Below are 12,052 nucleotides of genomic sequence, written 5' to 3' on the forward strand. Positions count from 1 at the left end.
ATATCTGTAAACAAAATATAAAAACAAGGCTCCAGCTCAAGCCTCAGGCTCATAGTCATCATCATCCTCAACATCATCCTCAAGCTTGGCTACAGCCTCAGCCTCAACCTCTGAGTATCCAGTCTGCCTAGTAGCAAGGCGTCTAATGTAGGTCCTAGAGGACTGTCGAGCCATATCTCCCGCATATAAGATGGGCTCACGAATGTCGCTAGGGCCTGTGTCTGTGCGTGCACGTGTGCGTCTACCAATGCCTGAAGAACGTGCTCTAGCTGCCTCAGCCTCTATATCCACCTGGTCAATCCACGCACGGTCTTCCTCAGTGAAGACTGGATCTACAACCTCTGTGAGCCACTCTGATTCTGGATCAATCTCCTCCAGAATGATCGGAGAGGAGTCAGTGCCCAAAATCTGTCTGATCCTAAGACGGAGGTTGTAATGAACGAAGACAAGATCATTCAACCTCTGCACTGTCAACTTGTTTCTCCTCTTCGAGTGGATGTGCTCGAACATGGACCAACTGCGCTCACATCCAGAAGCGCTGCTTGGCTGACTCAGAATACGAATGGCAATTTTTTGAAGTTTTGGGGTTGTGGCCCCAAACATTTGCCACCATCTATCTGAAATAAGGGAAAATAAAAATAATTAGTCTCATTTACAAATTACAAATTACAAGTTAACTCTAAAATTACATAATCAACTTTAAGTTTAGAATCTAGATTCATGAACATTGAATATATTATTTAATTTTTACCTGGATGTATTGTTTCCCGAGCATCTATGGCTACCCTGCTAGAGAAAAGTGGCCCTTCTTTATTATTGAACTTATCAAGCTCAATAATTGCAGCACTGCTATCCTCATCAGTACTCAACCTCTGGATCACTGTATATAATCCGGTGAGAACCTCCTCATCCGCCTTGAAGTCAGGACGAAAACGAAATGCCGAATTCAAAAAGTAAGCTGCTGCATGGATGGGTCTGTGGAGCTGATTCTGCCATCTCCTATCAATGATGTCCCAAATAGGGGCATACTTCTCCTGCACTCCTGCATACTGAGCTTTAATGGCCTCCTTGGCCCTATCCATGCCCTCATATATGTAGCCCATAGAGGGCTTCTCCCCATCAGCAGTTCGTAGGAGAGATACAAGAGGCTCAGTGGCCTACATATAAAGTAAAACAAAAATTTGAGTCAAAACTTAAACATAGAATAATTCAATAATATAAGGTAAAACTAAATCATTAAACAATTAGCATAGTAAACTGTAAAATATTAAATATTAAATTGCAATAAAATTACCTTAAGTATTTCTCTAGCAGGTTTCCAAAAACCATCATCATCAAATATGCAATCCACCACATCTATCCCTGCAGTGGTCGTAGCATAGGAAGATGAAATCCACTCCCGCCCAACAAACATGCTCCTCAAATCATCCCTTGATGTCAACAAGGACTGCAAGGTGATGAAATTCGAGGCAAACCTCGTGATCCCTGGACGAGCTAACTCTTTGTCTCCTGTGTACTTCCTCATTGTGCTAAGGACAAATGAATGATTATAAATAAACTTACATATGTTTTTTGCCCTTTCCACACATGACTTGACCCACTCAAGTTTGCCAATTTCCTCCAACATGAGGTCAAGGCAGTGTGCTGCACAAGGGGACCAAAATATGGTGGGGTGCCTCTCCATCAAAAGTTTGCCTACAACAATTTTAAGATAATTAGAAATTCAAATTTCAAACATGTTAGAACTTAGAACTTAGGAAACTTAGAAATTCTAAGTTAGAATTAGAAAAAGTTCAAAATTCAAATAAATTTATTTTCAAAACTTAAAAAGTTAAAAGTTTACCTGCAGCAACATAACTTGCTGCATTATCCGTCACCACTTGCACCACATGTTGTTCCCCCACCTCTGCTATAACTTCCTCAATAACCTCACATAAGTATGTGGCGTTTTTTACATGAGCAGAAGCATCAATGGATTTGAGGAACATGGTATATCCTACAAGTAACAAAACAACGAATTATAATTACTATTAGCAATCAACAAATCAAAATTTGAAATAGTCAATCACGATTCAAAATTATGTATGTAGGAAAGTAGAATGATCAATCACCTCCACAGGATACAAGAAAATTGAGGAGTGTTCTTCCCCTCCTATCTGTCCAACCATCAGTTATGATGGTGCAACCCTTTTCGATCCACTCCTTTCGGTTGTCCTCAAGCTCATGCCTCATATCTTCAACCATTTCCTCCAGGAGGTATCCACTCAACTCAGCCTCAGTTGGGGCTTTAAACCCCGGACCACAAATGGCAACTGCATCTATCATGTTCTGCCAATAAGGAGTCCTGTCACAAATAGATAATGATATTGATTAGAAATTTAGATGTCAAAAACTAAAATCATAAAACAAGTAGATATAATTAAAGTTTTACTTTTACTTTTAACTTTAACTTTGAAGATAACAAAGAAAAAAGAATCAATTACCTGGCTGCAATAAATGGAATGTTGCAAAAGTACCAGAATTTGCAAATCTCTTTTCTGGCAGCATCATGAATCTCCTTGTTCAAACCCATGCCCTCAAGCATGGGTTGGGAGCCAGGAGTAGTGCGGGGCACAAAGTAACTATCCATTCTGCTTTTCCGCACTCTAGGCCGCAATAGGTTGGTGTTGGACTCTGTCTCAGTATGAGACCGACTACCACTAACACTCACATGAGCACTAGCACTAGGATGAAAAGGAGGCCTAGAAGAACCCTCCCCAACACAACCTACGGATGCGGAAGCTGATGCAGATGCACTTGCAGATGTAGATGCGGTTGCGGATGTGGGAGCACGGGAGCCAATACCTCTTAACCCTTCAAGTTGCATTTTCTTAGTCAACTTGTCTTGTTCAATTTTTTCTAATGCCACTAAACAAGAGCGTTTTGCCTCAGCGGTTTGTTGAGTGCAAACTGTGACATCATGGCCAGGTATGCCAGCAATGTGGTATTTCAATCTATAGATACCTCCCGAATTTATTTTTTCTTTGCAAAATATACATTTTGTTTGATATTTGGTTCTCCCAGGAAACTCTTCATTATATTTCCAGCATTCATCTTTTTTACCCATTGTGGAAATTGGAAAATGAAAGCAAAGGGCTGCTGCAATAAAAAAATTCATGTAAAAAATCAAAGTTTGCAACTAATAAACAAAAACTACAAAACAACAAACCCTAGTTTACAATTTAGTAAAAGTTAAAACTAAAAATAAAAAACATTCAAGATTTGCAAATGAACACTAAAAAAATTTAACAAAAAATGCATACTACACTAACATGCAAAAAAAAAACCAACACTTACCTCTTGCAAATGAGTTGAGGAGTGTTGATATTGACTCCTTAATGCTCCCAATGCAATTTATGGCCTCCCCAAATGGACTTCTGATCTCTTTGGTGCTCTTCCTTCTTGCCGGTTGGAAACCTATGGATTCTCTTTTCTCTTCTTCTCTCTCACTCTTCCTCTCTTCTACTCATACTAAGCAAATAGAAGGCTCTTTAGGGTTATAAAAAAGAGGAAAGTCAACTTAGAAAGCAAATAAAACATGTGTTTTTTTTTTAAAATTGAACTTTCTATCCTTGCTGCCGCGGCCGATTTCTGGCGATACCCGATGGCGATTCTGGCGATTTTTTCCATGAATCGCCGATTTTGGCGATTCAGGCGATTCATGCGAAAAAATCGCCACCAGCGATTTCCGATTCCAAAAAAATCGGGAGCCATGAATCTTATCGCGATTTCGGCGATTTCGGCGATTTCATGGCGATTTTTGGAACTATGGTCTAAATGATTGAGGATGATGATTTGGCATTCCAACGATCAATGCAAGCATGTCATGAAGATTCTAGAAGTAGGAGTTGTTTGGTCAACACATGTTTGACTGCTCTTCACAAATTCAATGTAAGCTAATAATGGGACAAAATTAATTATGTGCATCGAGATGTGTCGTTTGGCACATAGTGTGCGATCGATGGATTTAAAATTGGAAGGCAAACATGTCATGGCAAGTTTAAGGCAGTGGAACATTTAAGGTTTTATAGAATGTTATATATTTGATAAAGGCAAAAATTTGGTGTTGATTGTGGTGTGGTTGAAGTGTGTAGGTGCGATCAAGCCAAAGGTTAGTATGGAATGAAGTGAAGTGTTTGAGTGCGCTACAATGGATCTAATCAAGCAAATGAGGTGCTAATCAGCAGATCATTCTACCTATTGTTCCCTAACTTTTGCAGTAGTAAAATCCCTTAACTAGGTGGATCCTAATAGGTCCTTAATTGTAAATCCTTTAATAGGGTGACGCTTTAATTAGTGTCTATGTCCTCTAACAAGGCTACTCTTGACAGGGTAAAGCTCCTAATAAGGCTAGAGGTAAATCCCTTGACTAAGTGACACTTAACAGTGTCTTTATAACTCCTAACAAGGCATACTTTAAAAGAGTGCACAATTTGTGGGTACTAATTCCAACCGTGTTTTTCACCTAGGTTGGGTTTGTGCGAGACAAAATATTTGTGTTATGTGTTGCATTATTTTGTGGATGTGTATGCATGTTTAATGCTTTCGTTTTCTGTTATTAAACTAATGTTGTATAATTGTTAGGTTACTAATTCACCCCCTCTCAACAATCCAATCCCTTAGGACTAACACTCAAGCATTCAGACACAGAGCATTCAAGGCCTTCTTTAGAGCTAGGATTGTGGCAAGCTTCAACAACTTTCATTCAAGTTTCTATATATAATTTACTCTTAGGTCTTGTGGTGTCATCTTATTGGATCTTATTCAAAGAGTATTGCATCAACAAGGAACATGTGGTTTTATGAAAAAGGCACAAATTAAGCATCTAGATAGCTGCAAAATGCATGTCGAAAGGTCAAAAATTATAGGGAGAGAATTGTGCCTGTGCTTTTGGCTCCTAGGAATGGGTCACCCAAGTGTGACAAAGTCCCCTTGATTTTGCATGAAATTCCATTATAGATCAGTTGCCATCTATACATCCCATATTTTTTGCTAGAATTCACATATCAATTTTCTTTCTCCATATGCATGTTTAAAGTCACTATTTCATCATGTTTTATTATAGATCTTGCATTCATCTTCCATAGTTGCATAGTTATTCTCAGTTCATCATGAAGGACCACTAAATTCATCTTGAGCCAAGTGAAGCATTCTCCTTCCAATATAATGTAAATAGGAAATAGGAAATAGAACTAAGGTTCCTAGTTTGCATGCGTAGACTAGAAAACCCTATTTTCCTACCCTAGATTTTGGCAGATTTGACTCCTTACATCTTAATTCTTATTTGAATGTCTAGGTCATATTTGTATGCACATAATTAATAATCATTTTAGTTGTGTTGTTTCATTGCATGCAAATATAGATCCTTTCATTGATTGATTATGTTGGGTGGATAATTTGCAACCAACAATTTTTGGTAAAATCTAGTTGGAAAATTGTATGACTAGCCACAACGTGTGAGACAAAGTCTCTCCTACATTAAAGGGAAGGATCCCCCTTCTCACCGTTCCTTGGATCAACTCAAGGTAAGCAAGAAGTTGAGAAATTTGTAAGGGGTGTTACCAATATTCTTTCCTCTTCATTTCAGGAAAGATTCCACTTACACACGGAGCGAGTAATGGGCAAGACGAAATCTCTAACTACACTTCTATCTAGTAGATGGAAACGGTGATACCGATAAACTAATACCAACTCCAAGGCTGATTGAAAGCGTACTAGTTTGGCTCTAAGTCATGTTTGTCTAATTTATAAGAAAAATCATTACCATTGGGGCACAAAGACTTCCATAAGTAGATGATCTCTATTCTTTAAGAAAAATCTCTACCATTGGGACACAAAGACTTCCAAAAGTAGGGAAATTCTAATTATTTTTCATGAATTTAAGATGGTAACACAAGCTACAGTCAAAGCTTCTAGTCTATGTATTACCACAACCGATCCCAATCAAAGCTTTGGCTCCAATCGCTTCTTAACTCACTACGCTCTATTATTGAACACACAATAATAACATGAATAAAAGACAATAGGCACAAATTACAGTCGAAGTGTCTAATTTGCTCTATCACAATTACTTCCAGTCAAAGCTTCAAATCCAATTGCTTCTTTTATTCACTTTTCTCCCAAATTGGTACTACAGAATCAAATTTATGCTTGCACAAGTTTGATAGAGCTTTCTTGCATACGACAAAGATGATTTTTACAATGAGAGAGCAATCTTTATATAGGCAAAGGAGTTGAGAAAAAGATGGAGGAAAAAGTGGGAGTAACTCAACCAACTTTGACCTAGTCTAACTAGAAGAGAAATGATTGGATTACATGTAACTACACATGCAATTCACATTACATGTAATTACATATTTTCATGTAATACATCCTCTCCAACTACAAACATGAAAGAAGAAGAAAGAAGACAAAAGAGAAGGAAAGAATCCTAGGGATTGTTCTTGAGGGCCTTGTGCTTGGCGATGATATCCCGAATATCATAGGATCGAAAGTTCTTGTATTTTGTGACACTGCATTCACCTTGATAACCATGGTGTTGCATCTTTAGATAGCCTCTGACTCTCTTTGATGAATTGTCTGTTGTCATTTGTCAACTTGATGTGATCAAGCTTTTCTTGTTCAAGTTGTTGTGAATTCTCCTTTGTAGATTGACACATTTTGGAATCTCAGACACTTTAAAAACCTTCTTGATGGTGTCTGGATGTAAACTTGGAATAACTTTCCAACAACATCTTTAACTTTTTTTTTTTTTGAAGCAAAGTGCTTGGCTCATTCCCACATAAACTCAAGTTCTCGAACAATCATTGGGAAAATGGAGACCAAATGAATTACCACTTCTTTGATTTGAGACACGCCTTCTTTATTGAATGTCTTCATTTTTATAGAAATCCTAGCATATCTTGACTTGCTGCAACATGAAAGTTTCAATGGGATTGAATCCATCATTGGAAGGTATGGATTTTGACTCCATGAGAATATTGGCAAAATGGATCTCTGAGGAACAGTATATTTAGAGTATTGATTAGATACTCACGGAACATATGCAATGAAATTGATGTAATATGGAAAGTACATGTGAAGGGCTAAAATGGGACTTACGAAGATGGATGGCATGTAAATGTATATGGGAAAAGGATGAGATTACATGTAATCGCATGTAGAAGTGTAATTGCATATGAAAGGAATGGGTACAATGTGCTTTGTGATGATGAGAAAATGAGGCAAAGTGAGCTCTTATAGATATCTCTAAGGAAAGGTGAAGTCCAAGTATAGAGGAATGCATGCACATGACATTTTTGACTCTTTAAAAGTAACTTTCAGTCAAAAAATGGGTTTTCACGATGCAATTACATGCAAAGGATTTTCATGTAATCATGACATTGCGGGAAAGTGGGAATGGAGAATGAGATTACATGTACGTGCGGATGATGGATGGAAATACATGTAATCGCATGTGAAGAGTGAGATGCAAAATGTTATGATATGTAACGATGGAGTTGAAATGAAATGATGCACTTGCATGAAATGGTGAAAGGTGGAGTGAAATGAAACGTGCTCAAGTTCTTGGAAAAGAACTTGCAATTGCTTCCAAAAGAAGAAAAATGAAAAAACAAGCAAGCAAAAAACGAAAACAACTACAAAAGAAACACATGCCTTTGGCAAAAGACTCAAACATGTCAACAAACAAACTACTTCAATATGCAAATTCGAATTTAGAGTTTGGGAAAAACCAAAATCATGGAAATGAAACATTTCATCATTTTTAAAGGGAAAATGCACTTTCCATGGCATCTATATCAACAAGTCTGAAGCATCAAGCTAAAACATGCATAAAATCAGCAAGATAAGCATGAATTTAATTAGCAAGAAGGAAAATGTCCACTTACTTGATGATTGTGTGCCAAAAATGGAGAAAAAAACTCCAATGTTGAAAACCTTCAAACAAACTTGGACTTCTTCAAAATTTTAATGATGAATTCGTAATGAGCACACAATAAGGCATTTTTGAATGGGAATGCCCAAAACGTGCCCTAGAATCTCTCCCAATTCCAACATTTTTAATGAATGCAAGGAAATGGGAAGTTTTTGGAGAAAAATGTGATTCAAATCTGCCCCAAACTATTCATTTTTGCAAATGGAATACAAAAACGTGCCTTCCAATAGCAAGGATATGTAAGATAACTCCAAAATGCCTCTTCTATGCCCCAAAACGTGATAAAAAATCCTCAAAAAATGGACCTTTTTTCAAAAACGTGGGTCCAAAAGGGCATGAAAAATAACATTGTTTACAAGGAGATCCAATATTTTTGGCATGGGAATGCTTGGATTTGCAAGATTTGAGGACATTTCTGATGCAGGAGCATCCAGAGGTATAAGGGCAATCCTATGTCACCCAAAAAAAAGTACTTAGACTTAGTTTCTGTTTCATGTGTTTTCATTTTTGGATACCCATTTGGGTCAAATAAAGGTTCCAACTCTCACAGTTCCACTATCAGTGTGCTAGAAAATCTCGAAAAAATAGGAGCATGTAATTGGGCCATCATTTTGGTAAACTAGAAGGTGTGAATTGGCCAGATGAATGTAATTGTGATTTAGAACATTCCAGAAAAAGAACCAGGTCAAAAGGCCCCACGGTTTGAAAGTTATTGCAGTTTTTCGGGTTTTGGAGACCTCCTAAGAATGCTTCAAAGTCAAATTAGGGGCATTAAATGACTTCAAAAAGGGCCAAAAAATGGGGGACGAGCCAAGCTGGTCCATAGGGCTATAGAGCACTTCGAGAGCTTTTCAGAAATGTAAATGGTTCGTCAATCGGAGCTACGGTTCAAAAGTTATGCCTCCCGAAAGTTCGGTTACCGTTTTTGGATTCTTCTAGATTTGCGCCGACTTCTAACGCAACTTCTGGAGCCTTCTATTTGGTCGGTGGATGCCTACTAGCACCTTCTAGAATGTATTCCTAGTCCTTAACCCTCCGGGGTCTATTTAAGGAGATTCCTGGCATTGTAAAAGGCAGTTCGGAGTGGAGTTTGAGAGAAGGTACTGACAGGAGAAATTATCTCCAAATTTATGCTATTGTAAGCCCTTAGGGCATGTTTTGAACTTTATTTTCTCTGTATTGTTTGTACTAGCTTATTTTCTCAGTTAATATAATTTCCCCTTTTCTGTTGTGTCCATTCTGTTCTTGGGTCATGTCCCCATCAATTTCATGGAATAATCTTAGCAAAATCATCAAAAATGTGTTCTTGGAGGCCATAAACATGGAAGTTTTGGCCTTGAACATGGAAGTTTTGGCCTTGCAATGTAAAAAGAGGTTTTTGGAATGCAAATGCATGAGTTATAGGCAAAACACACTTTAGAGATGCATATACATGTTTTAAAAACATGTCTTGAGCTTCCTTTTACCCAAACACACTTTTTGGGTGCATTGACATGTTTTAAAAAAAATGCATTTTGACCAAAAACGGGTTATAAAGATGCATATGCATGTTTCATAGGCAAAACACAGCTTTTTAGTGCCATTACACATTTTAAAACTTTCAAAAACAACCTCCAAGGCAAAATGCACTTTTTGGTGTCATAGACATGTTTTAAAATATGCATTCAATGGAAAACACACCTTTTTGGTGTCTTTGCATATTTTTCCAATATGCATATCTCACCTTTTTGGTGTGATTGCATGTTTTTTATGCACTTACATGAATTTTCTTTCAAAAATGCATATTTTTGATGAAATATTAACTAAATGGGTCACAAATAACATTTACACTATCATATTTAAAATATAATGTGCAAATACCATTTTAAAAGTAATATTTACTAGAGCATTTGATTTAAAAATAAAAAATTAAATCAAACTATATAGTTAATATAGTCACTTAAGTAAAAAGTCAAAAAGTAACTCAACTTAATATATAACATAAAGTGCACTATAGTTGCTTTAAGTGAAAAATCAAAATGATAAATTAACTTAAAAACATAATATAAAGTGAATTTATGTTATATTTTTCAAAAAGTGAATGTCAAATTAAAAATATAACATGATATTTTTCATTCATGTAGTTGCATCAAAAAGCTCCACTTCTTGGGTAGTAAATTGGTCGTGTCTTTTGATTGCCAACTCCGATTAAGCCCTAAGATAGATCAAATTGAAGGGAAAACCAAAAGCAATGACTTGAGCAAAACGAAAGGACCAAAAATCAACAAACACACACTCAAAGATAGAAGAAAGGATGCTGAAGGCCTCACAGATCAAGCATAGGCTCGAGAAACAAAAAAACAAAGAAGACTTGACAAAAGCTTTCAGAAAAAGAATTTGTTACATGAATTGAATTTGATTGATCGATCAACATCAACCAATCTAATTAACAAATTCAACTCAGAGAAATGCGAAACTAGTTTGAAAAAGTTTCGTACTATTACCTATATTTTGTGATTACAAAATGCAGGACAATAGATTATACGTTTGCATTAGTGGAAAAAAACAAAGATTACATATTGTTCATGCATTTAGCACATCCTTTTGAAATCTTTTTTCATTTTATTTCCAATTAGAGTATTTGTATGATGCATATATTTTGTAGAGATGATGTTGGCCTAGCCTCATCTTAAATCATTTTATATTGTTTGAAAGACCCTCCTATCCAAAGATACTTTTAACACGTTTCTCAATGATCTCCCTCTTTGGATTGAACCATTGGGAATGATGTTGATTATTCTCTTAATATGTATTTTCCCCATGAGGGTATCTCAGCGAAAGATGATGATATTGTGGTGGAAGAGATTTATATGATTAACCATTATCTTAATGACACTACCTTATATTCATTTCAATTAACTTCCATGTAGAGATGATGGATTAATTTGTTATGTTTGTTCCTCTTCTAAAGCTTACCCGTACTCACAAACACATTTTGGAAGAAGAAGATAATATCCTTGATGCCCTCCCTTCTACAAATGAAGGCTTGGAGAATAATGAACCTAATCAAGTCAATACCATTCTTGCTTTCGGTAATGAAAAGCCTAAGATAGTTGTCCACCTTCATCAAGATACCCCTCATCCTTCACAACATGATGGTAACGAGTATGATCTTGTTGAGAAATTCATGATACTTAAGCCAAGATCTCCCTTTGGAACTTAATTCAAACTTCACCTACATATCATGCAATAACCGAAGAAGCTTTGCAAAATGTTGTTTCATCTCATCCAACTAAGTTAAATGAGGTAGCAATTATTCTTAAACCAAAGGCAAAAATTTAGTCCTACCAACATGACTTACCATAGTTAGAAGTTCAAAATTATTGTGTCCCCTCATGATTTTTTTCCTTATTATTAATAGTGCTATAAGACCTACATTATTTGATAATGGTTCCGCCCTTAATCTTTGTAGCATTGACTTGTTGCACATATAAAAGTGGATACTTCTCTTGTTCAACCTGATTCTACTCTTATTTTTGGATTTGATAATATTGGTAAGTTGTCATTGGGTACAATCATAATGCCTATTAAAGTAGGAGATGTAATTCTGCCTAGGTTTATCCATGTCATGCCCAATAGTCTCATACACAACCTCCCTCTAGGTAGACCTTCTCTTCATGCTATGTAGGTTGTCCCCTCTACTCTTCATCAAAAAGTCAAATGTAGCTACAACAAGTTAATGTATACTAGAAAAGCTGATGACAAAATACACACCCAGTATCAATCTTCAAAAAAATTCAGTTCTTTCTCCAATACGAACAAATATACCATCTCCTCCTAAAGAAGATGATTGGGGATCATTAGACTTCACCCACCTATTGTAGCAAAGAAAGTTCCGAAATTTGAGACTCAAACTTCTTATTGAAATACATGTATGGATGTTGATTGGGCCTCTTTGAATATCAATCCAATTCAACCTAAGAGTGACCACTATCCTCTTGATATTTTTACTCCTAAGTTCGATGATTACAATGGACATGGTTTAGGATATATGCAATAAATCATTGATACTCATGATAGACTTACATCACATCTGTC

The 12,052-nt window shown here is 36.5% G+C and overlaps 3 protein-coding genes across 7 annotated transcripts in view; 1 reads left to right on the plus strand and 2 right to left on the minus strand.

Annotated features, from left to right (window-relative positions):
• LOC149564014 (uncharacterized) overlaps positions 1-12,052 on the plus strand; it is a 98,847-nt gene that overhangs the window by 64,319 nt on the left and 22,476 nt on the right. The gene's annotated exons all lie outside the window — the stretch shown is intronic.
• Positions 605-1,812, minus strand: LOC149564015 (uncharacterized). Its single transcript, XM_089827116.1, has 2 exons — positions 1,295-1,812; positions 605-1,157 (listed from the first exon to the last, which is right to left on the minus strand). Exons 1-2 carry the CDS (start codon positions 1,682-1,684, stop codon positions 741-743), a joined length of 807 nt encoding a protein of 268 aa, XP_089683242.1. The 5' UTR covers positions 1,685-1,812; the 3' UTR covers positions 605-740.
• On the minus strand, positions 1,812-3,809 carry LOC149564016 (uncharacterized). Of its 2 annotated transcripts, XM_089827115.1 has the most exons (4): positions 3,337-3,809; positions 2,484-3,138; positions 2,112-2,344; positions 1,812-1,996 (listed from the first exon to the last, which is right to left on the minus strand). In XM_089827115.1, the coding sequence occupies exons 2-4, from the start codon at positions 3,104-3,106 to the stop codon at positions 1,824-1,826; spliced, it is 1,029 nt and encodes a 342-aa protein (XP_089683241.1). In that variant the 5' UTR covers positions 3,107-3,138; positions 3,337-3,809; the 3' UTR covers positions 1,812-1,823. The 2 variants fall into 2 exon arrangements, with proteins under 2 accessions (XP_089683241.1, XP_089683240.1); XM_089827114.1 differs by having other exon boundaries at positions 2,484-3,809.

The sequence above is a fragment of the Cupressus sempervirens genome, chromosome 4, assembly GCF_028749045.1.
Source record: "Cupressus sempervirens isolate cs-2001-9-10 chromosome 4, ASM2874904v1, whole genome shotgun sequence".
Taxonomy (NCBI): domain Eukaryota; kingdom Viridiplantae; phylum Streptophyta; class Pinopsida; order Cupressales; family Cupressaceae; genus Cupressus; species Cupressus sempervirens.